We start from the raw sequence: 23,300 nt of genomic DNA on the forward strand, positions 1-23,300 counted from the left end.
GACGGCTGGGACCAGAGTTTCCTTTGGCTCCCCTAGGGGCCGCGGGAGTGAGGATTACGGTCCTGGCTCCCGATCCCTCCTTCCTCCATCTGCACTTCCTCCCCCTCCCTCCTCCGCAAATACATCCCAGGCCCCTCCCTCCGCCCGTCCCCAGGATCTGACGTGGGCTCGACACCTTTCTCAGCTTCTCCCTCCCGCAGTCCCAGTGCCCCGAGCTTAGGCTCTCCGGGTTCCGCAACCCCTTCCCCTCCGCGACTAGCCGGGCTAGAGCTCATCAGGGACCTTCCCGATCGTCAGACCCCACCCTAGGCTTCCGGAAGCGATCTTCCCCCTCCTCACTCCCCTGGCTTGGTATCCAGCCAGCCTTATGGACCCAGGCTCTCGAACCCGAGGGTAACCTTCGGCCCACTCGGCCCCACCCCCTGCAGCCGGAGCCGCGCCCCCCTCTACCACAGATCCCCCGAGCGCGAGGCCGAGATTGAGCTAAGGGAGTGGACTCCAGGCAATCCCTAGCCCAATTCTGCGCCTCCATCCCGAGGGGCAGAAACATTGCCTTCCTCTGCTGACCTCTAGCAGGAAAACAAAATTAAAGGGAAAGATCAAAGGACACGGAGGAGGAAAAGTGGCAGCTAGATTATTCAGGAGAGGCACAGAGGAGATAATTTGGGGTGAGTCGCCATGGGGACTCCCAAGACCCAGCACCCACCGCCTCCCCAGCTGCTGTTCCTAATTCTGCTGAGCTGTCCCTGGATCCAGGGTAAGGACGTTGAAGGGGGTGGGGGAGGCCCCTACGGGTCTTTCTCTGAGCATCTTGGGTCCTCTGAGCTTATGGGGGAGGGGAGGGCACAGCTGACTGGTAAGAGCCTTGGGGCCTGTACCTGGAACCCTTCAACTCCCAATTTGAGAAGGTACAGAAATGAAAGAGGAGAACTTTTAGCTGCGTTTTAGGAATTAAATCTAGGAAAGAGGGCTGGGGGATTTGGGTGTGGGGTATCTGCAGAGGCGACAGAAGCATGCAGGGTACCTGGGTGGGAGATGGAGGTGCCGGGAGAGATGCCAGGCACTGCACACACCAATGTTCTTGGACATATGGACAAAGACAGATGAACAGAGGCGGGGCTAGAGACCAGCTATACAGTCCCCCACTCTACTCTGACCCTTAGCCAGACTCTAGACTGCAGAGAGAGAGAGAGAGAGAGAGAGAGAGAGAGAGAGAGAGAGAGAGAGAGAACGCTACACCGCAGAGATAGAAAGCCAGAGAGAAAGATGGGCACTGCAGAAGCAAGGACTGGAAGGCATTGCTAGACCCTCTGCAGTGCCCCAGGGTTGGGAAGCTAAAGAAATCTAACGTCAAAGCTTCTGCTCTGCCTTGCTGATGCTATCCAAGGTTTGTAAGAATTAAGGAGAACAGGTGCTTGCAGGAGGCCCACAGAGCCCATGTGAGGGTGTTGTAAGAGTATAAGGGGACTCTAGAAGCCTCTAGAGCCTGTCCTCCAATCTTGGCTCTCAGCCCAGCCTGGGACCCTCTGAACCACTGCACACCAGCTGAGAAGGGGAGAAATACTCTGGAAAAGATGTCTATGAAGAAGGAATGGGTGTTAGGGGCTCACAGGACTTCACTCCCTAGGTTTACCCCTGAAGGAGGAGGAGGCACTGTCGGAGCCTGGAAGTAAGACCCCCACTGAGGCCTCTGAGGCCCTGGCTGAGCTGCTTCATGGGGCCCTGCTGAAGAAGGGCCCAGAGATGGCCTACTTGCCTGGTGAGTCACCCAAAGTGGCAAGAGGGGCTTAGAGGGAGGGGGAGAAGCACTGGCTCAGAGAAATGGGAAGACAGGCCAGAGGAAAGGAAAGAGACTGTAAAGAGAATAAGACAAACCCCTAACAGGAAGGCCAGTGAAATTCAGAGAGAGGCAAATGGAAAAAGACTCAAACCTGAGAATCAATCATGAGAGAAACAACAGTCAGAATGATTAAAAGACAGAGAAAAGGCACACAGAAAGATGGATGGGAATGCAGAGAACTAGAGACAGAAATGGAAAAGAGAGACAACATGGAAATAAGAGAACAATAAGAATAGTCAACAGAGAAGCAAGGGTTCCCCAAAAGCAAGACCAAAGAGAAAAAAGGGGATAAACGAGGAGGTGGAGCCAGATGTAAGTAGGGGATAGGAAGAAGCAGAAGAGGACTGTGTGCATGGGATGATCTGGATGCAAGAGCTTGGGAGAAGGTGGGGAAAGGAGGGGTGGGGAATTCCACTTTGTGAATGGTCTTTGGGAATTCAGTGGGGGAGCCCTCTACTATCCTCTGCCCCACTTCCCACCCCTCTCAGCCACTTTGCTGTGCCCTGACTTCCCTTGTACTGTCCCAGGATCTGATCCAGACCCTACACTAGCCACTCCTCCAGCTGGCCAGACTCTTGCAGCGCCCTCCCTCCCACGAGCCACTGAGCCAGCCACCGGGCCTCTGACGACAGCTGTAACTCCGAAGGGGGTCAGGGGAGCCGGCCCCACTGGTCCTGAGCTGCTGACTCCACCCCCTGGAACTACAGCCCCACCCCTGCCTGGTGCTGCTTCCCCAGTCCCACCCCTGGGTCCCGAGGGAGGAGAAGAGGAGACCACGACCACTATCATCACCACGACAACCGTCACCACGACGGTCACCAGCCCAGGTGAGCTGATGGAAAGAGGAGGATACTAGGGATGGATGGGGAAGAGGCTGTCTAGAACATTTAAAAGGAGCCCTAAGTTCAGATGGGAGAAGAGCAAAGAACAACTTCAGGGCACTGGTGGCTCACGCCTGTAATCCTAGCTATTCAGGAGGCTGAGCTCTGAGGATCACGATTAGAAGCCAGCACGGGCAGGAAAATCTGGGAGACTTATCTTAAATTAACCACCAAAAAAGCCAGGAGTGGAATTGGGGCTCAACGTGGTAGAACACTAGTCTTGAGCCAAAAAAGCTCAGGGACAGTGCCCAAGCCCAGAGTTCAAGCCATAGGAAGGGGGAAAAAAATAGCACACTTAGTAAAGACCAGCAGTTAAAGACTCATCACAATTGGAAAAGAGAATTGTCAGTATAAGGAGAGAAAGCATTAGAATAAGATTGGTGGTGATTGGGGGTGGGGTGGTTGCTGGGGAGAATTCAGTTAAAGACCTCTGAAGTTGCTTGGCTTAGGAGGGCAAGCACACAAATCCCAGCCACTTATATCTCTTTAGTTCTGTGTAATAACAACATCTCCGAGGGTGAAGGGTACGTGGAATCTCCAGATTTGGGAAGCACTGGCAGCCGCATTTTGGGGCTCCTGGACTGTACTTACAGCATCCATGTCTACCCTGGCTATGGCATTGAAATCCAGGTAACCAAACCTATATACGTGTCAGTGAAATGTCTAAGCCCTTTCCTTTGGGGGGACCATTGTGTTTGGCCTGGGAGCTAGAAGACCTGTTTTGTAACTCAAATTGGCCTGTTTTCCAATTCAGATGTTCCCAAGAACTCTTCTGTAGTTCTACACCATGGTGGGAGGGGGGAGGGGCGGCGTGGGGTTGGGGGGGGAGAGCTGCCACAGACAGGAAAAATAAAAATAAAGATAGGTAGTTAAGGCAGGGTTGAGAGCTGTCTTCCTGCTGATCCACCTTGGTCTGTGTCCTCTTTCTCTAGGTGCAAACCTTGAACCTGTCTCAGGAGGAGGAGCTTCTGGTGCTGGCTGGTGGAGGGTCCTCAGGCTTGGCCCCCAGGCTCCTGGCCAACTCTTCCATGCTAGGAGAAGGACAGGTCCTTCGGAGCCCAACCAACCGGTTGCTTCTGCATTTCCAGAGCCCACGGGTCCCCAGGGGTGGTGGCTTCAGGATCCACTATCAGGGTGAGGAGTCTGAAGTGGTGGTGGAGGGGCAGGGGCCATACTTGGGCACAGGGCACATTTCCAATGGAGACTTCCTCTTGACTGTTACCATGGAGACAGGATCCTCCATGCATACTCATCTTATAGACCCATGTCTGAACATCAACCAATGTCACCTGAGTGGTTACTTCATAGCAGGGCCTGAGTTAGCTTATCCTAAGAATGCATGTGCCCAGCATAAATCCTTACTTGAAGAATCTCTCAGAATCGAGATTATACAGACAAGTGATTGAGATGGTTATAAATCAATGACATAAGGATAATGAGGGGAAGAACTTAAGCAACAATGATCAAAAGGTACCTAAATTTCTTTGGAGGAATATGGAGACACCTTTTTGGGAGGTGATGACTAAACTGAGACCTAAAGGATGAGTTAGGCTGGGGAAAACGTGGGAGGAAGCAAAAGAGGAAGGCACTGTTTAGATGGATTTGGGGGAGGGAGAACATGACCCAGAGAGGAGAGAAAATGTGACCCTTATAGTAGATTAAGTAATTTGACATGCAGTTATCCTAGCTGTGTGACCTAGCTATACCTCAAGGTCTCATTGGAAACATGATTCCATTTGAAAATAAGGCTGTTGGCTGGGAGTGTGGCTTAGTGGTGCAGGGCTTACCTAGCATGCGTGAAACCCTGGGTTCAATTCCTCAGTACCACATAAACAGAACAAGCTGGAAGTACTGCTATGACTCAAGAGATAGAGTGTGAGCCTTGAACAAAAAGAGCTCAAGGACAGTGCCCAGGCCTTGAGGATTGGTACTGGATTGGCAAAAAGAAAGGAAAGGAAAGGAAGGAAGGAAGGAAGGAAGGAAGGAAGGAAGGAAGGAAGGAAGGAAGAAGGAAGGAAAGAAGAAAGGAAGGAAGGAAGAAAGGAAAAGAAAGAAAGAAAGGAAGGAAGGAAGGAAAAGAAAGAAAGAAAGAATGAAGGAAAGAAAAGAAAGAAAGAAGGAGAAAAGAAAGGTCTTAGGGCCAGTTTAGCCTAGTAGTAGAGTGCTTGCCTAGCATACACAAAGACCCAGGTTCAATTCCTCGGTACCACATACACAGAAAAAGCTGGAAGTGGTGCATGCTGTGGGCTCAAGTGGTAGAGCTCTAGCCTTGAGAAAGGCCAAAGAGAGTACTAAGGTCCTGAGTTCAAGCCCCAGGACTGGCAAAAGAAAGAAAGAAAATAGAAAAGAAAGAAAGGTCTTACCAGGCACCAATGGTTCATACTTATAATCCTAGATACTTAGGAGGCTGAGATGTGAGGGCTTCGGTTCGAAGGCAGTCTGAGTAGACACATTTGTGAGACTCTTATCTCTAATTATCCATCAAAAAGCCAAAAGTGAAACTGGCTCAAGTGGAAAAGTGCCAGCCTGGATGGAAAAAAAAATCTAAAGGATAGTGCCCAGGTTCCCAGCTGAAGCCCCGGGCATGACATAAAAAAAGAAGGATCATAAGACTTACTACATGGCATTAGGAAGATCAAACGAGTTGATGGTTCTTAACTGTGTATCACATAGTGTCAGCCATTACTGTTACAGTCAAAACACACATGGGATAGGGGAATAAGCTCAGAGACTAGGCCTCTGAGGTCCAGTAGGAAATGACAGGGGGATCCAGATTGTAAAAGCTCCTATCTGTTCTAGTAAAGAGCCCAAGCTACTCTAACCTGCAGGCCAGATAGAGACACTTGAAGTGCTTTGAGCAAGAAAGTGACAGTCCCAGATTTGTCACTTTAAAAGATCCTTCTGACTTCCGGGGGGTCAAATGAGGGGAGAATGTATCAATCATGACTACATTCTCAAGCAGCCACCCACAGATTTTCATGTGTTTGGATCCATACTAACCTGTAGAGGAACCTTCCCACAAAGCAGGGATATGTTTCAGCACATGTATGCACAAGGCAAAATGCTCACACATGTTCCAGATTCTGCTGGTGCAGACACTGTTGTCTTCTTCAAGGGTTCTCTCTGTGCTGTTTCGGAAACAAACAGGAACTGTGGGTTGTTCCAATGTTGCTCACATCATTTCCTGGTTTATCCTGGCTTCATGTATTCTGCCAGCTTCCTGCTGGGCGACAGTGGCTCACCCCTGTAATCCTAGCTACTCAGGAGGCTGAGATCTGAAAATCAAGATTCAAAGCCAGCTTAGGCAGGAAAGTCCATGAGACTCTTATCTCCAATTAAGCAGCAAAAGGCTGAAATAGAGGTGTGGTTCAAGGGATAAAGGGGCCAGACTTGTGTGAAAAAGCTAAGCAAGAATGAGAGGTGCCGAGTTCAAGCCCTAGGACTTGTGCACGCGCGCACGCGCACACACACACACACGCACACGCACACGCACACAAAATAGGCTTTCCATGGGCTCCTTTAAGCAATCACTTCCCCAGGGCATTAAAAATAGGGCTCTTTAGACTAAGTAGAGCATTGAGGGAGCAGGGCTAATGCATAAATTGGTCTTCGTTACCTGCCTGTCTTCACTGCTTTTCGACTCCTGCAGACATCGTACAGGCACCGTTGGGACCAAGGCCTTGTTTAAATCCTTTCCAATCTGCCCTAACTGCTGTTTCTGGTCCAGAATAGCCTCATTAGCTCTTCTGAATGACCTAAAGCTCCATCACCCCTCATCCAACTCCAGCAAACTTGGCCCTGTACAAAGCCATTGTAGCAGCTGCTTGTTCATGGGCTTTTCACAGCAATCCTGGGAGTGGGCACTGCCAACTCCATACCTCAGAGGAAGAAAAAAGACTCAGCCACCTGCAAAGGGCTTGTGTAGTCAGAAATCACCCCCACCTCCATCAAGTCCTCAATCCCCAGTTATAGATAATGGAGGCTAAGGAGCGATGATTAACATATTCTGAGCAGTTCCTATGTTGCTGGTTGATTTGCACATTTTTATTTAATGTTCAGTCCTTACTGATAGGACTTTTTTTTTTTTTTTGCCGGTAATGACTAAGAGACTCCCTCAATATGAAGTCACTTGCTCAATGATTGGCTCTGCCTCATAGTAATGACAATTATTCCTGTAAGTTCAGGATAGTCAATTGATTTGTGTGTGATCACAAAGCCAATAAGTACAAGGGTCTAAAATAACTTCCTTGAACCTCAGATACATCATTTGTAAAATGAAGGCCAAAATGGGTAAATTTCAAACACTGGAGGAGATAAAGATTGCTGACATCATCTCTTTATAAAACAGTAAGCTACAAGGTGTTCAAGATTATATTCTTTTGTGAGTGTGTTTGTGTGTGTGTGTGTGTGAATATGTACCAGTACTGGGGCTTGAACCCAAGGCCTTGTGCTCTTGCTTGGCTTTTTTTGCTCGAGGTTGGCACTCTTGATCCACATTTTCACTTCTAGCTTATGTCTGTAATCCTAAGTACTTAGCAGGAGATTTCTTTCTTTCTTTCTTTCTTCCTTTTTTTTTTTGCCAGTTCTGGGACTGGAGCTCAGGGCCTGAGCACTGTCCTTGAGCTTTCTCAAGACTAGCACTCTACCAACGGAACCACAGCACCACTTATGGCTTTTTCTGTATATGTGGTACAGAGGAATCGAACCCAGGGCTTCGTGCATGTTAGGCGAACATTCTACCACTAGGTCATGCTCCTGGCCCCAGAGATTATATTCTTCCAGCTGAGCACCTATTTGTACTCCCAGGGATGGAAAGGTAGAAATAATGGGAACTGGTATGAGGATGTGATGTGGGACAAGTCTGTCTTCTCCCTGTTCTGCCTTATCCAGCCTATCTCTTGAGCTGTGGCTTTCCTCCCCGGCCAACCCACGGGGATGTGAGTGTGACAGATCTGCACCCAGGTGGCACTGCTACATTCCACTGTGACTCGGGCTACCAGCTACAAGGAGAGGAGACGCTCATCTGCCTCAATGGTACCCGGCCAGCTTGGAACAGTGAACCTCCCAGCTGTGTGGGTAAGTTTCCTGAAGCTCCTTAGAAGTCCCTTGTCTCAGTGGTTTCCATTCTGAAAGTAGTGTGTGTGTGAGTGTGTGTGTGTGTGTGTGTGTGTGTGTGTGTGTGTGTGTGTGTGTGTTGGTACTGGGGCTTGAACTAAGGACCTTGATGCTGTCCCTTAACTTTTTTGCTCGAGGTTAATGTTTTGCCACTTGAGCCACAGCTCCCCCTCTGGTATTTTGGTGGTTAATTTGGAGATAAGAAGTCTCATAGTTTGGCCTAGTGGTTAAAGTGCTTGCCTAGCATGCATGAAGACCGGGGTTCAATTCCTCGGTACCACATATAGAAAAAAGCCGGAAGTGGTGCTGAGGCTCAAGTGGTAGAGCTCTAGCCTTGAGAAAGTCCAAGGACAGTGCTCAGACCCTGAGCTCAAGCCCGGGACCGGCAAAAAAAAAAAAAAAAAAAAAAAGAAGTCTCAGAGTCTCACAGACTTTCCTGGCCTGCTGTCAAGCTGTGATCTTCCAATCTCAGCCTCCTGAGTAGCCAAGATTACTGGGCCACCAATACCTGGTTTCCTGTGGAGCTTTTCACCCTGAGGGTCTCCATTCCGAGATAGTCTCCATCTTCCAGTGGTTTCCATCTGCAAATGTCTCACTTGCTGCTTTCCATGGTGGGAGTCACCATAGTGGATGCTGTTTCTCTGGAGAGTTCTTGTTCTAGAAGAAACCACTCTTAGCATCCACGTCTGGTGATTCTTCATCCTGAGTCTTCATCCTGTGGCTGCTCCATCCTGTGATGTGTCCATTCTGGAAATTCACATCTGAAGAGTTCCCATCTGAAGGGCTTAATTATGATGCATCCCATAACTTCCCTTCTAAGCAAGTCTACAACTGGCAAATATTTATTTTCACCAATCATCTATTCTGCAGTGGGGGGAGGGGGTTTGTTTATTTATTTATTTATTTATTTTTGAGCTCAGGACCTGAGCACTGTCCTTGGACTTTCTCAAGGCTAGAGCTCTACCACTTGAGCCACAACACCACTTCCAGCTTTTTTCTATGTATGTGGTACCAAGGAGTTGAACCCAGGTCTTTGTGCATGCAAGGCAAGCACTCTACCACTAGGCCAAACTCCTAGGCCAAACTCCCAGCCCTTTTTTTTTTTTTTTTTTTAAGTCTGTTTCAGGTCTGGTTTCCTGGGTGGTGGTGGCATGAGGCAAGTCTGTCCCCTGGGTGAGCTTTATGAGGAAAGGCTATCTTAGATGGCCAGTTCTAACCAAACATGTGAATACAAGAACTTTGAAGAAGGGCCTGAGAGGAACTGAGGCTCAAGGACAATGGCAAGTCTCCTTGAGCTGACTAACCCATCCCTCTTCTGCCTACAGCCTCCTGTGGTGGCATCATCCACAATGCTACACTGGGCCGAATTGTGTCCCCAGAGCCTGGGGGAGCTGCAGGGCCCAACCTCACCTGCCGCTGGGTCATTGAAGCTGATGAAGGACGCCGGCTACACTTGCACTTCGAGAGGGTCTCACTGGATGAGGACAACGACCGGTGAGTGTCTGGGCCTTAGGTCATTGGGAAAGCAGAGAGGATGCAGTGGGAGAGTGAGCTAGTTTTGGAATGGACCCCTCTTTACTCCTGACCCTTTCTTAGGAAACATAGCTGTGCAACCTTAGAGGGATCATTTAGCCTCTCTGTGTCTCAGTTCTCTTAGCTATACGCTGGAGTTATATAAAGTAGAATTGGGCACTGGTGACTCACTCCTGTAATCCTAGCTACTCGGGAGGCTGAGATCTGAGGATCATGGTTAGAAGTCAACCAGAGCAGACAAGTCTATGAGATTCTTCTCTTGTAGTCATAAGCCACAAGTACCTGGTTTATCCTTATCCTACTATACATAAAAACCTGGTATGGGGCCAGGAGTGCAGCGTAGGGATAGAGTGCTTGCCTAGCATGCATGAAACCCTGGGTTGGATTCCTTGGTACCACATACACAGAAAAAGCCATAAGTGGTGCTGTGTCTCAAGTGGTAGAGCGCTGGTCTTGAAAAAGCTCAAGGACAGTGCCCAGGCCCTGAGTTCAAGCCCCAGGACTGGCAAAAAACAAAACAAAACAAAACTTAGTATCCTAGCTCTGTTGCCACTTGCTGCATGTGGTTGTGAGCAAATTACTTAATCTTGTCCTCATACCCAAAATGATAATGATGGGAAATTGCTGGGCGTGGTGGCTCACGCCTGTAATCCTAGCTACTCAGGAGGCTGAGATCTGAGGATTGGGGTTCAAAGCCAACCCAGGGCACTAAAGTCCATGAGACTCTCATCTCCAATTAAACACTAGAAAACCAGAAGTGGTGCTGTGGCTCAAGGGATAGGGCAATAGCCTTGAGCTGAAGAGCTCGGGGACAACACCCAGGCCCAAAGTTCAAGCCCCTTTGTCCAACAACAACAAAAGATGGGTAATGACAATGTCTGACTCAAAAGTCCTTATGAAAAAACAAATAAAATGGTTAAGGGCTTAGAACCAAACCCCACATGACTTAAAGATAAGCTAGTTGAACAGGCAACAGTCAACTGGCCTAGCAACAATTACACTCCCGTCTCTCCCAGGCTGATGGTGCGCTCAGGGGGCAGTCCTCTGTCACCTGTGATCTACGACTCTGACATGGATGATGTTCCAGAACGTGGTCTCATCAGCGACGCCCAGTCCCTCTATGTGGAGCTGCTCTCAGAGACACCTGCCAATCCCCTGCTGCTCAGCCTCCGATTTGAAGGTATCAGTTCTGCTTCCCTTCCCCCCTGCCCCCTCCCTCCCTCCCCTCTTCTTGACAGAGGCCTAATCAGAAGCATGTACTTCCTTCCTGTGAATCTCTGCAATCTAACGTTCCTCTCTGCCTCCTAACTAGAAGGATCTCTCATAGAAGTATCCATCAATGTAAGCTTGTGTGTGTGTGTGTGTGTGTGTGTGTGTGTGTGTGTGTGAGAGAGAGAGAGAGAGAGAGAGAGAGAGAGAGCGCCTCAAGCTCTCACTTGGCTTTTTTTTTCCCCCTCAAGCCCTCTACCACTTGAGCCAAACCTCCTTTTCCACCTTTTTGCTCATTCACTGGAGATATGGATCTTACAAACTGTCCTTAGGTGAGCTGGCTTTGAATTGTGATCTTCAGATTTCAGCCTCCTGGAGTAGCTGGGACTACTCGTAGTGTCTGGCTGAGGTGGACTTTTTGGATCAAGCTTCATGTGTGGCTGGATTTAGGTACACAGTCTGCACAGGGAACCGGATATCTAAGTCTTTCTGGTTTTGTTTTGTTTTGTTTTGACTCCATTCAGGCAGGCAGACAGGCAGTCTTTCCCTATGTGATGGACCTAGTTGTAGACTCCCAGACCATTGACTTAGTAACTCCATTAGAGAAAGGGAAAGCTAGTATCTTTCCTAAGAGCATTGGTAACAGTGCCACAAAAGGCTGTCATTGACCTGCTTAAGTAAGATCCCTGTGTCTTTGCCTGAGCCAATCACAGAGGCTAGAGACTCAGATGTTGTGATTGGCAGACCTGTATCACGTGGCCATTTCTGGTGGGTTCCTGCTGAACTGCACGAAAGGGGGGTTATAGGCATGCGTCCCAAAATGAAAACAGAAGGACCAAAGGGCACTAGACAGGTGGAAAGAGGGAGGAATAATCATGGGAGAAGTCATTTAAACTTGGCCTCACAGGATGGGAGATGACTGAGAAACTCAAGCTAGGAAGGCTAAGCCAGGGGCTTATGACTCACCCTGTAATCCTGGTTACTCAGGAAGCTGAGATCTGAGGATCATGGTTACAAGCTAACCAGAGCAGACAAGTCTATGACATTCTTCTCTTCAGCAAAAAAGCAGGAAGTAAAGGTGTAGGCCAAGTGGTGGAGCACTAACCTTGAGCCAAAAAAAAAAAATGCCAAGCAAGAGCTTGAGGTCCTGAGTTCAAGGCCCAGTTCAAAGCCCACAGAAAGAAAGAAAGAAAGAAAGAGAGAAAGAAAGAAAGAAAGAAAGAAAGAAAGAGAGAGAGAGAGAGAGAGAGAGAGAGAGAGAGAGAGAGAGAAAGAAAGAAAGAAAGAAAGAAAGAAAGAAAGAAAGAAAGAAAGAAAGAAAGAAAGAAAGAAAGGGGCCGGGAGTTTGGCCTAGTGGTAGAGTGCTTGCCTAGCATGCATGAAGACCCAGGTTCGATTCCTCAGTACCACATATATAGAAAAGAAAAAAAAAAAGCTGGAAGTGGTGCTGAGGCTCAAGTGGTAGAGCTCTAGCCTTGAGAAAGTCCAAGGACAGTGCTCAGGCCCTGAGCTCAAGCCCAGGACTGGCAAAAAATAAATAAATAAATAAATAAAAATAAAATGACTCTTTGTTTAAAAAGAAAGAAAGAAAGAAAGAAAGAAAGGAAGAAAGAAAGAAAGGAAGAAAGAGAGAAAGACTGGGCACTGGTGGCTCATGCTTGTAATCCTAGCTACTCAGGAGGCTGAGATCTGAGGTTCAAAGCCAGCCTGGGCAGGAAAATTTGTGACACGTTTAATCTCCATTTAATCACACACAAAAAAGCTGGAAGTGGCACTGTGGCTCCAGTGACAGAGTGCTTGCCTAGCGTGCAGGAAGCCCTGGTTGGGGTCTCTGGTACCACAGACCTAGTGGGCCATCACCACTTCCTGAGCTCCAGATTTCTCATCTGGGGCAGGACTGGAAGTGTTTGTAGTTGGTAGTTTTATAGCTAATATGTGATTAGGTGGACAAAAATGAAGATGTTTTTACAAATGTTCTTTTTTTTTTTGTGGACTTAGTTCTGAGTAAAAACTGAGCAGCTTTTGCACTAGCTGCAATTTTGGGTTCTAGCAACAGCGTGGATCATCAGAACCCAACTGTTATTTTTGAGAAGAGAACACACCTACGCAAGGCAGTTCTCCAAAGGCATCCTTCTCCAACCCTCCACCCTTGTGGTTTCTACAGCCAAGTGCCTGTGGCTGGGATTCAAACCATCTGGGCTGGAGACCTGGTTCTGCCATTGCCTGCTGGGTGACCCTCGGCTAGAGGGTTGTGTGTGTGTGTGTGTGTGTGTGTGTGTGTGTGTGTGTGTGTGTGCAGAATCGGGTTGGAATGGGGGAGGGGCTATACTTTGATTAGCCTAGGGGTTTCCCTCCTAAGGCTGGCCAGGTAGCAGAAATACGTGAGAAGTATTGTTTTTTTTATTGTTGTTTTCTTTGCTTTTTGCCAGTCCTTGGGCTTGAACTCAGGGCCTGAGCACTGTCCTTGGGTTTTCTCAAGGCTAGCATTCTACCATTTGAGCCACAGTACCACTTCTGGCTTTTTCTATGTATGTAGTATCAAGGAATCAAACCCAGGGCTTCATGCATGTTAGGCAAGCTCTCTACCACTAGGTCAAACTCCCGGCTCCTAGTATTGGGGTTTTACACTTTTAAACATAAGTTAAACACAAAGGCATTCAGGTTTTTTGTTGTTATTTGGTAGGTCATGGGGCTTGAACTCAGAGCCTGGACTCAGTCCCGGAGCATTTCACTCAAGGCTAGTGCTCTACCAGTTTAAGTCACTGTGCCACTTCTGGTTTTCTGGTGGTTAATTGGGGATAAGAGCCTCACAGTCTTTCCTGCCAGGGCTGGCTTTGAGCCACAATCCTCAAATCCTCAAATCTTAGCCTCCTGAGTAGATAGATGACAGATGTGAGCCACCCCTGCCCAGATCAGGGCCTTCAGTTTTGAATGCTCATGCACTGTTGATGTTACTGGGTGGGGGGGGAGTTAGTGTGTGTGTGTGTGTGTGTGTGCTTGCCCTAGGGCTTGAACTCAGGGATTCTGCTGTCCAGGCTAGCTTTGAACAATGATCCTTAGGTCTCAGCCAGGACTCAGCTTTTTTTTTTTTCTCCTCAAGGCCTGGCACTTACTTGATATACACTCTACTACTGGAGCTACACTCCTGGTATTTGTGGTTGTTGTTGTTATTTTGAGTTCGATTTATAAAGTTTCTTGCTAACTTTGTCCTGCTAGCCTTACACCTCCATCCCCCTTTGCCTGCTTACAGGGATTAAAGGTTGGGATTCGAGTCAGGCTTTCGATACTATGCCCAAGGGCATCCACTGATGGTTTATTCCTGTAATCCCAGTATGAGGGAGGCTGAGGCAAGAGGATCTTGAGTTCGAAGCTAGCTTAGCTACATATAAGATCCTGCCTCAAAAAAGTAACTCAAATACAACAAAATAAAGTAACGAAACAATACCTGAATTTAGTCTCCAAATTTGAAGTTTCTGAGGCCTGTTCTAATGCCTAATTCTTTTTTTTTTATTCTGGGGCTTGAACTCAGGGTCTAAACACTGTCCCTGAGCTTCTTTTGCTCAAGATTAGCACTCTACCATTTGAGCCACAGGGCTACTTCTGGCTTTTTTACTGAAGAATCGAACCCAGGGCTTCATGCATGCTAGGCAAGCACTCTACCACTAAGCTGCCTTCCCAGCCCCCAGATGTCTAATGCTTGAGACTGTCTTCTTCCTAGCCTTCGAAGAGGATCGCTGCTTTGCTCCATTCCTGGCACATGGCAACGTCACTACCACCGACCCTGAGTACCGCCCGGGAGCGCTGGCCACCTTCTCATGCCTCCCAGGATATGCCCTGGAGCCTCCAGGCCCCCCCAATGCCATCGAGTGTGTGGATCCTACAGAACCCCACTGGAATGACACGGAGCCAGCCTGCAAGGGTGAGCCCTCTACATTTACTCCACCAAATCCTTCAGCTTACACACCGCCACCCAGGGAGGAGACCTGTGCATCCAAATCTAATAAACCCAAAGCTTGGGTAAATCCTTACCCTTTAGAGAATGTTTTCTTAGATTCAGAGACCATAAAACCCAAATGTCTTCAAGAGCTAGATCATGGATTAGATAAGTAAAATGGAGAGTGGGTGGGCTTAATGAAGAAGAGGGCTGAGAGCTAGGTGCAGACGGCTCATACATATAATTCCTGCTACTCAGAAGACTGAGATTTGAGAATCATAGTTCAAAGCCAGCTGGGGTGGAAAAATCTGTGAGACTCTTCAATTAACCACCAAATAAGCTGTAAGTGGAGCTGTGTGACTTAAATATTAGAGCTTCAGCCTTGAGTGAAAAAACTAAGGACTTGAGTTTAACCCTGGAAACACACAGGGAAAGAAAGGAAGGAAAGGAAGGAAGAAAGGAGGAAGAAGAAAAGGAAAAGATAGGGCTGAGGACACACCCACACACACATCTAGATTGTGGCAAAACAATAACAACAACAAAACAGGTGGATCATTACTACCTGAAAACATAGAAGGTGACCAGTATTTCCTCTGGAAATAACTGAAAACCATAATCAAGGTAGACTTCAGGCCGAATCTGTGTGTGTGTGTGTGTGTGTGTGTGTGTGTGTGTGTGTGTGTGTGTGTGTGTGCTTGAACTCAAAGCTAGCTTAGGTTTTTCAAGTGCTCTACCACACAGCTCCACTTTTGTCTATTGGAGATAAGAGTCTCACAGATTTTTTTTTTTTCTGCCTGCACTGACTTCAAACCATGATCTTCAGATCTCAGCCTCCTGAGTGGCTAGGATTACAAGTGTGAGTCACTGACACCCAGTTTCCACATGAGTCTTGAAACTGACACCTCTTTTGCCCTAGCCATGTGTGGAGGAGAGCTGTCTGAGCCAGCTGGTGTAGTCCTCTCTCCTGATTGGCCCCAGAGCTACAGCCCCAGCCAGGACTGCATGTGGATCCTGCACGTCCAGGAAGAGAGACGCATCTTGCTCCAAGTTGAAATGTATGTTTGGGTCTTGAGGAAGATGCAATGGGTGCGGTGTGCGAATGCATTGGCCTATATTCCAGGCAGCGGTTGGGTGGTTTTATGGTCTTACGAAAGAGGCTCCTAAGAGTTCAGGAGGGCGATGGGAGACCAACGTTCCATCACTTCTTAGCCATGAAAGGTGACAAGTAAAAGAGGAACGCGGCCCTCCTCAAAGTTATCCTAAGCAAGGGACTCTGGCAGGGCGTCTCACACTGCTGATTTCTGAGACTGGCCCCAGTGGGCTTGTCAGGGATTCATGTTCTCACACTTGGCCACCAGCCCAGCTGGGTGTGGGTGCCAGGAGCCTCCAGGGACTTTGTGTGAGGCTGTCCTGTGATTGGACAGAACCCTAAGTGGGCAGTGGGCGTGGCCCCAAAGCAGCCGAAAGGGGAAGAACACGTTCCGGCGGGGGCGTGGCCGGCCCAGCGGGGGCGGGCTATGGGCGTGGTCGACCCTGCCCGGCGGGGGCGGGGCCGGTTCGGAGGGGCGGGGCCATCTCAGATGGGGCGGGGCCGGTCCGGGGCGGGCTGGGGGCGGGGCCCCCACTCATCCTGGGGTCTCCCCGTAGCTTGAACGTGAGGGAAGGGGACATGCTGACCCTGTTCGACGGGGACGGCCTCAGTGCCCGAGTCCTGGCCCAGCTGCGGGGACCCCAGCCGCGCCGCCGCCTCCTCTCCTCCGGGCCAGACCTCACGCTGCAGTTCCAGGCTCCGCCCGGGCCCCCCAATCCGGGCCTGGGCCAGGGCTTCGTGTTGCACTTCAAAGGTACCAGAGAAGGGGCACCGCCGGGTTGCCAGGGCACCCAGGTCAAAGGGCAACTCCCAATCAGGCTCCCTGTGTCCCCCGCAGAGGTCCCGAGGAATGACACGTGCCCTGAGCTGCCGCCTCCCGAGTGGGGCTGGAGGACGGCGTCCCACGGGGACCTGATTCGGGGGACCGTGCTCACGTACCAGTGCGAGCCGGGCTACGAGCTGCTGGGCTCCGACATCCTCACCTGCCAGTGGGACCTCTCCTGGAGCGCCGCGCCGCCCGCCTGCCAAAAGAGTGAGCCAGGGCCCTCAGGGCCCTCTCCTCTCTCCATTCCCCCCTCCCGGCTCTGCACACCGGGCCCCCTGGGGTTCCATCCCATCCACTCCTGCCTCCTTCCTTTCCCTGCCCCAATACAGGGTTCCAGCCCTTAGCTCTGGACCCTGACTGCCCCTAAGCCCTGCGGGCTTGTTCCCTTCTGATCCGTGCCCTCAAACCGCCCTTTCTTTTCTTTTTTTCTTTTGCCAATCCTGGGGCTTGTATTTAGGGCCTGGGCATTGTCCTTGGGCTTTCACAAGGCTAGTTCTCTACCACTTGAGCCACAGCACCACTTCCAGCTTTTTCTATGTATGTGGTACTCGAGGAATTGAACCTGGGTCTTTCCGCATGCTAGGCAAGCACTCTACACACTAGGCCAAACTCACCTGCTTTTCTATGGTCTAGGGTTTGTTCAATTTTTTTTTTTTTTCTGAGTCCTATCTCTTGGTTTCAGGGCTCTACATCTATTGATCTTGTCCTCTGTTGAGTGTGAGCCTTATCACTTTTGTTGTTGATGTTTTGGGGTTTTTTTTGGGGGGGGTTGGAGGATGAGGGATCTCCCTGGACTTGGCCTTGCTGACTCTTCATTCTGCTCTAAGCCCACCCAAAGTGACAGTCCACAATCCTTGACCTTGCTGGAAATCACTTGCTAGGGTCATAGCTTGTCAAAGTACTTTTTAACTTATTTATTTTTGAGCCAGTAGTAGGGCTTGAATTTAGGGCCTGGATACTGTGTCCCTTAGCTTTTTTGCTCAAACCTGACACTTTACCACTTGAGCTACACCTCCACTTCCAGCTTTCTGGTGGTTCGTTGGAGATAAAAGTCTCTCAGATTGCCCTGCCTGGGCTGGCTTTGCTCTGTGACCCTTAGATCTCAACCTTCTGGGTAGCTAGGATTGCAGGTATGAGCCACTGGCACCCTGCATGGCTTATTTTAATGAGATTATTGAAGGCCAGTTGTAGGTTGGGATGATCAGAACAGGGCTCAGTCTTCTTTCCACTCTAATGAAACCCACAACTAGGAGAGAGGGCAGATGTGTAAACAACCAATGGTGACCATGGGTGACTTGTGGTAAGGTATTTACCATCTCTGAGCCTTGGTTCCCTTCATGGGCAAAGTGATACTAGGACATAGTGAGGCACACTGAACTTTTCACACAGCCTTTGGTGATGCCTGCTCTGGGAGTAAACAGTGAGTCAGTGCTGTACAGTAGGAAGAACAGTGGTGGGGACATTTCCTGGAGCTGGGGAGGGGAGGAGGGGGGGTTCCTCTTGTAGAATAGGAGAACAGGGGTGGCATCTTGTCACTTCTTCTGAGTTGTGAGGAAGCTTGTCACAGGATGTGTGGAATTGCAGAGCTTCTGTATGGCCTCCGGGAATGGTGGCAATGAAAACTCCTTGCAATGGGGAGAAGTTTCAGATAGCCAGTTTTGAGCTGGACAGGAAGAAATTGTGTGTAGCTGACCTAGCTCCCTGTCCCTGAATGTCTTCACACAACAAATAGACCGAGCCTGATGTGAGTTGAGAGTCGTGTCTCTACATCTGTGTTCAATGGTCTTGGCTGTGACTCAGGGCATGTTCCACTTCTGCTGCTCCGTGTCTAGGTGAGGAACTCAAAGCCCTCAAAGAGAAGACAGAGGCCTTTGCTTTCTTGACACAGGCAGGGCTAAATATGCTTCTCAAACTTTAAACAGGGTGCCAGGCATCATCTATGATAAGTGGCAATCATTATAATCTTTCGTAATAGCATCATAAACTCAAATGCCTACCCGGGCCTGCCAATGTGTGAGCAGAATGGCTGGGATATGGCAGGGATATGAGGGGCAAGAGAGCCGGGCCTCTCTTAAGAGGGCAGATGTGGGGGGCAAGGCACTGGAGGCTCCTGCCTGTAACTCTAGTTACTCAGAAGGCCAAAATCAGAGGATCATGGTTCAAAGTCACCCGAACAAGAAAGTCTGTAAGAGTCTTATCTCCAATTAATGGCAAAAAGCCAGGAGTGGAGCTTTGTTTCCAGTGGTAGAGCATCAGCCTTGAGGTAATAAGCTAAGGAAAAGCTGGGCGCTGGCAGCTCACATCTGTAATCCTAGCTAGTCAGGAGGCTGAGATCTGAGGATCATGGTTCAAAGCCAACCCCAGGTAGGAAAGTCCATGATACTCTTTTTTCCAATTAACTTCCAAAGAAAGCCAGAAGTAGAGCCGTGGCTCAAGTGGTAGAGTGCTAGCCTTCAGCACCAAAGCTTAGGGACAATGCCCATGCCCTGAGTTGAAGCCCCAGGACAGGCGCGCGCGCGGGCACACGCGTGCGCGCACACACACACACACACACACACACACACAGCTGTAATCTCATAGACCTGTCATACTGGTTTGCATTTCTGGTATCTGATTTGGTATACTCAAGGGTAATGATGAAAATATTTTTTCATTTTATCCCAGGACAGGAGGGAGCCTGGGATTTCCTCCTTCACTCTATTCTCCCCAAACCACCTAAAATATAAAAATACATTGGATCAAAAGGTTTCTGGGGGTTTTTTTTCCAACGTTTTTCCTTCTTGTCCTCTTCCTTATGAGGAATTGGTGGGAAGGTGTTGTGAGAGGAGAGTTGACTCAAAAAATCAGGGCTAAGTCCTAAGTTTCTGGGAGATCTTTAAGGCCCTCATTTCCCCTCCCCCAACCTTTTTCTTCTGTCCCCCAGTCATGAGTTGTGCTGATCCTGGTGAGATCACAAATGGTCACCGAACCACCTCAGATGCCGGCTTCCCCGTGGGCTCCCACGTCCAGTACCGCTGTCTGCCAGGGTACAGCGTGGAGGGGGCAGCTGTCCTCACCTGCTACAGCCGGGACACAGGCACACCCAAATGGAGCGACCGGGTCCCCAAATGCGCCTGTGAGTCTAGGGAATGGGGAGGAGGGCAGGAGGAGCAGCCTGGGGGCACCCCAGGGCTGAACCCACTCATATGACTGGCACCCTTCCTGCAGTGAAATACGAGCCGTGCCTGAATCCCGGCGTCCCTGAAAACGGCTACCAGACATTGTACAAACACCACTACCAGGCCGGCGAGTCTCTTCGCTTCTTCTGCTATGAGGGCTTTGAGCTTATCGGCGAGGTGACCATCACCTGTGTGCCCGGCCATCCCTCACAGTGGACCAGCCAACCCCCGCTCTGCAAAGGTGCCCAGAAGGACAGGGCAGGAGGGGCACGTCCGTGTCCAGGGAGTGACAGGGCTGGGAGAGCGGGGTAGAAAATGGGAGAGCAGTGGAACTTCCTGTCCCATGGACTCTTCCTCCGAGGCAGATTCAGAAGTCCTGGAGAAACTGGAGGTCTCACAAACGACCCTAAGGGATGTAGTAGAGGGGGAAGCCTCCTTGCCTTCTCTGGAGAGGCCTCAGTTTCCCTACTTGACAAATCCTAATGAGCCGATTGGCTCAGACTGGCCAGGAACCTGAACCCTCAGGAGTCTAGAGGAGAAACGACCCTGCCTCATCTGTCCTCGGTCCTCACTAATGTAGATTAAGCAAAGGGCAGTGAGAACCAGACTGTCCAGCCCAGCCCCACGGGGCTCCGGCCCTCTCCCCCTGCCTCCTTCCCTCCCTGGCTCAGACCCCGTCCCCCTCCCCCTCCTCTCCCTGCAGTGGCCTATGAGGAGCTCCTGGACAACCGAAAACTGGAAGGTCAGTGAGGCCACAGGTGGAGACCAGGCCTGGCCAGGTCGGGAGGGCAAGGTAGAGGCCGGGGGCAGGAGGCCAGGCCCCAAAGGGGCGAGGCCTAGGGTTCAGGGCCCAGGGCAGGAGGCTGGGATTGCCTAGTTACTGGGCCAGCCCTGGCTCACTGGTCTCTCTTCCTCCTCTTCCCCAGTGACTCAGACCACAGACCCATCACGGCAACTGGAAGGCGGAAATCTCGCCCTGGCCATCCTGCTGCCCCTCAGCTTGGTCATTATTCTTGGCAGCGGTGTTTATGTATATTATACCAAGTAAGTACCCCATTGGGGGAACTGCCCACCAGAGAAGATACTGAAAGACCACCCTCCTAAGAGGAGGTCCCTCAAGTGGGAGGCCTTTCCCAAGGAACAGCGAGACCACTCAATCGGATGCAAGCAGCAAGAGGTTTTTTTATTTAGGGTATCGGGCGCCCGGGCTACAAAGTCTCCTAGAAGACTTTGCGCCCCAGGCTGGGGAGAGGGGTATATTTTTATAGACAGCTGAAGCAGGCTTACAGAAGCAGAGGCAGCATAGTTACAGGGTTCTGATTGGTTTATCAAGTTCCTCTTATTGATATACTGGCGACTTTCTATTTTAACACATTTCTCTAACCACAGGCCTGGCCCAACTGCCGCCCTGGTGTCACTCCACTCTTTTTACCAAACATCTGTTCCTCTTGTTTCCTGGACCCGGGTCAGATGTTGGCCCATACATTGTTCCTCTTATTGCCCCCCTATTTTTATCCTAAGACTACACTTTTATTTCTTAGTTCAGGCCTTGCAAAATGGCGTTACTAATGCTAAGCTGCTAAGTATATGATATGCTTTTAATTTGTTTATCTTTTTAGGGGGAGGGTCTTTCAATACCATGCCTCATGGCTTACCTGCTGAGAAGACCCTGTCTCCTCTCTTCCACAGGCTACAAGGCAAATCCCTTTTTGGTTTCTCCGGCTCCCACTCCTACAGCCCCATCACTGTGGAGTCGGACTTCAGTAATCCACTGTATGAAGCTGGGGTGAGCCTCTCCCTGCCTCCTGCAGCACCACGTCTCAGTTACCCCAGAATCTTTTCTCAAAACATCTCTAGATGGGCTGGGAGTTTGGCCTAGTGGTAGAGTGCTTGCCTAGCATGCACAAAGACCGAGGTTCGATTCCTTGGTACCACATACTTAGAAAAAGCCAGAAGTGGTGCTGAGGCTCAAGTGGTAGAGTTCTACCCTTGAGAAAAATCCAAGGACAGAGCTCAAGACTAGGACTGGCAAAAACAAAACAAAACAAAAAACATCTCTAGAACCTTGCCTTGAGCATTTCAAAGTCAGCTGCCCATAAAAGGCCATAGCAGTGGGTTCAGTTAGTTGGGTGGGAACAATGGAGAGGGAAAGGAAGATCGGTAGCCAATTAGAAAATGTGTATTCTAAGACACAGCTGCCTCAGTGCACACTGAGGCTCAAGTTCTAGATTTTCTAGTTGTTCACACCAATCCAGAAATCCAGGTAGGTCATTTGGATTGTGTGTGTGTGTGTGTGTGTGTGTGTGTGTGTGTGTGTGTGTGTGTGTGTGTGTGTATGTGTGTGTGTGTGTGTGTGTGTGTGATGAATTGAAGCTAAGAGTCTCATAGACTTTCCCGCTTTGGGCTGGCTTTGATCACCCATCCTCAGATCTCCTCAGTCTCCTAAGTGGCTAGGGCCACAGCATGAGCCTCCAAAACTCTGGCCCATTTTGATTCTGATGACCTAAACATATCCATTGGCCAGATTCAACCCCATTTTCCCCCTGTGGCCATCTCCACCAAAATTTCTTTCATGTAGGGACTGGGTCCCCCCACCTTATGGATGCCTCCCATTCGCATTTGCTGCTTTCTCTACATCCACTTCACTCCAGCAACTGACTTGATCTCTCTGTCCTCAGGATACGCGGGAATATGAAGTTTCCATATGAACCCCAGGACTAAGGCTGCAGGACCCAGGACACCCCTTCCTTCCTCATCTGAAGCAGTGGGAGAGCACAGGACCTGGTGGCTGGCTCCTGGCTCCCCTCCCCCCTGCTGTGTAAATAGTCTCCCTGTCCCAATGAGGGGGCTTCCATGGCCCTGGAGAGCCTACAGGAAACAAACCAGCATCCCACCGCCCAATGCTGCCTCTTCTCCATTGCCAAACAAGGGGCCCGTCCCCGACACCACACCCAATGGCTTATGGACCCTGAGAGGGATACTCAGCCCCCTTATCACCTTTGGGGTTCCTGAAACCCAGGGCCCCTTTCCTCAACTGTCCCCCCCCAACAGCTCTACTGTTCCCTTCAGTTGTGATGGCCTCCCCCTCCTTGATGCCTGATTACTGGACCTTGTTGGATGCCAGAAGACAATGAGGGGAGAGAGCCTGGCTAGGGCCACCTCCTTCCTCCCCCAACCCCCCCCTCAGCAGTCTCCCCACCATCTTTCCACCTCCGTTTGCTTCTGGATTTTTGTTTTTGAGCAATAAACAGAAAATCATCACTTGTAGCTGGGCTGCTGTGGTAAACCCCTCTGGGAAGAAGAGTTTAGGGAAGGGGTGGAAAGATGGAAGTCTAGAACAGAGCACAGGCAAGATCACTATTTCTGGGATCAAAAGGCCTGGCTTGAGCCAGCCACTGGTAGCTCACATCCATAATTGTAGTTACTCAGGAGGCTAAGATCTGAGGATCATGATTCAAAGCCAGCCCGGGAAAGAAAGGTCTGTGAGACTCTTCTCCAATGAACCACCAAAAAAAGCTGCAAGTGGAGCTATGGCTTAAGTGGTAGAGTGCTAGCCCTGAACAAAAAAGCTCAGAGAGGGCCGGGAGTTTGGCCTAGTGGTTAAAGTGCTTGCCTAGCATGTGTGAAGACCTGGTTTTGATTCCTTGGTAACACATACATACAAAAAAGCTGGAAGTGGTGCTGAGGCTCAAGTGGTAGAGCTCTAGCCTTGAG

The 23,300-nt window shown here is 49.8% G+C and overlaps 1 protein-coding gene across 4 annotated transcripts; it reads left to right on the plus strand.

Annotated features, from left to right (window-relative positions):
• Positions 1-139: 139 nt before the first annotated feature.
• On the plus strand, positions 140-22,853 carry Sez6l2 (seizure related 6 homolog like 2). Of its 4 annotated transcripts, none has more exons than XM_090357981.1 (18): positions 140-757; positions 1,628-1,759; positions 2,368-2,667; positions 3,212-3,351; positions 3,654-3,855; positions 7,612-7,797; positions 9,162-9,330; positions 10,386-10,549; positions 14,297-14,497; positions 15,429-15,567; positions 16,160-16,356; positions 16,441-16,635; positions 19,352-19,543; positions 19,636-19,827; positions 20,290-20,328; positions 20,513-20,630; positions 21,253-21,372; positions 22,265-22,853. In XM_090357981.1, exons 1-18 carry the CDS (start codon positions 679-681, stop codon positions 22,305-22,307), a joined length of 2,808 nt encoding a protein of 935 aa, XP_090214107.1. In that variant the 5' UTR covers positions 140-678; the 3' UTR covers positions 22,308-22,853. The 4 variants fall into 4 exon arrangements, with proteins under 4 accessions (XP_090214107.1, XP_090214109.1, XP_090214108.1 ...); XM_090357982.1 differs by having other exon boundaries at positions 142-757; positions 21,276-21,372; XM_090357983.1 differs by lacking the exon at positions 20,290-20,328.
• Positions 22,854-23,300: the final 447 nt, after the last annotated feature.

Source organism: Megascapheus bottae, chromosome 25, assembly GCF_031878675.1.
Source record: "Megascapheus bottae isolate mThoBot1 chromosome 25, mThoBot2.hap1, whole genome shotgun sequence".
In the NCBI taxonomy this organism is placed as follows: Eukaryota; Metazoa; Chordata; class Mammalia; order Rodentia; family Geomyidae; genus Megascapheus; species Megascapheus bottae.

Coding starts and splice junctions, on each gene's coding strand:
- Sez6l2 (XM_090357981.1), top strand. CDS start 679: ATGGGGACTCCCAAGACCCAGCACCCACCGCCTCCCCAGCTGCTGTTC. Junction 14,498..15,428: donor CACGGAGCCAGCCTGCAAGG/GTGAGCCCTCTA, acceptor CTTTTGCCCTAG/CCATGTGTGGAGGAGAGCTG. Junction 20,631..21,252: donor GTTTATGTATATTATACCAA/GTAAGTACCCCA, acceptor CCTGCTGAGAAG/ACCCTGTCTCCTCTCTTCCA.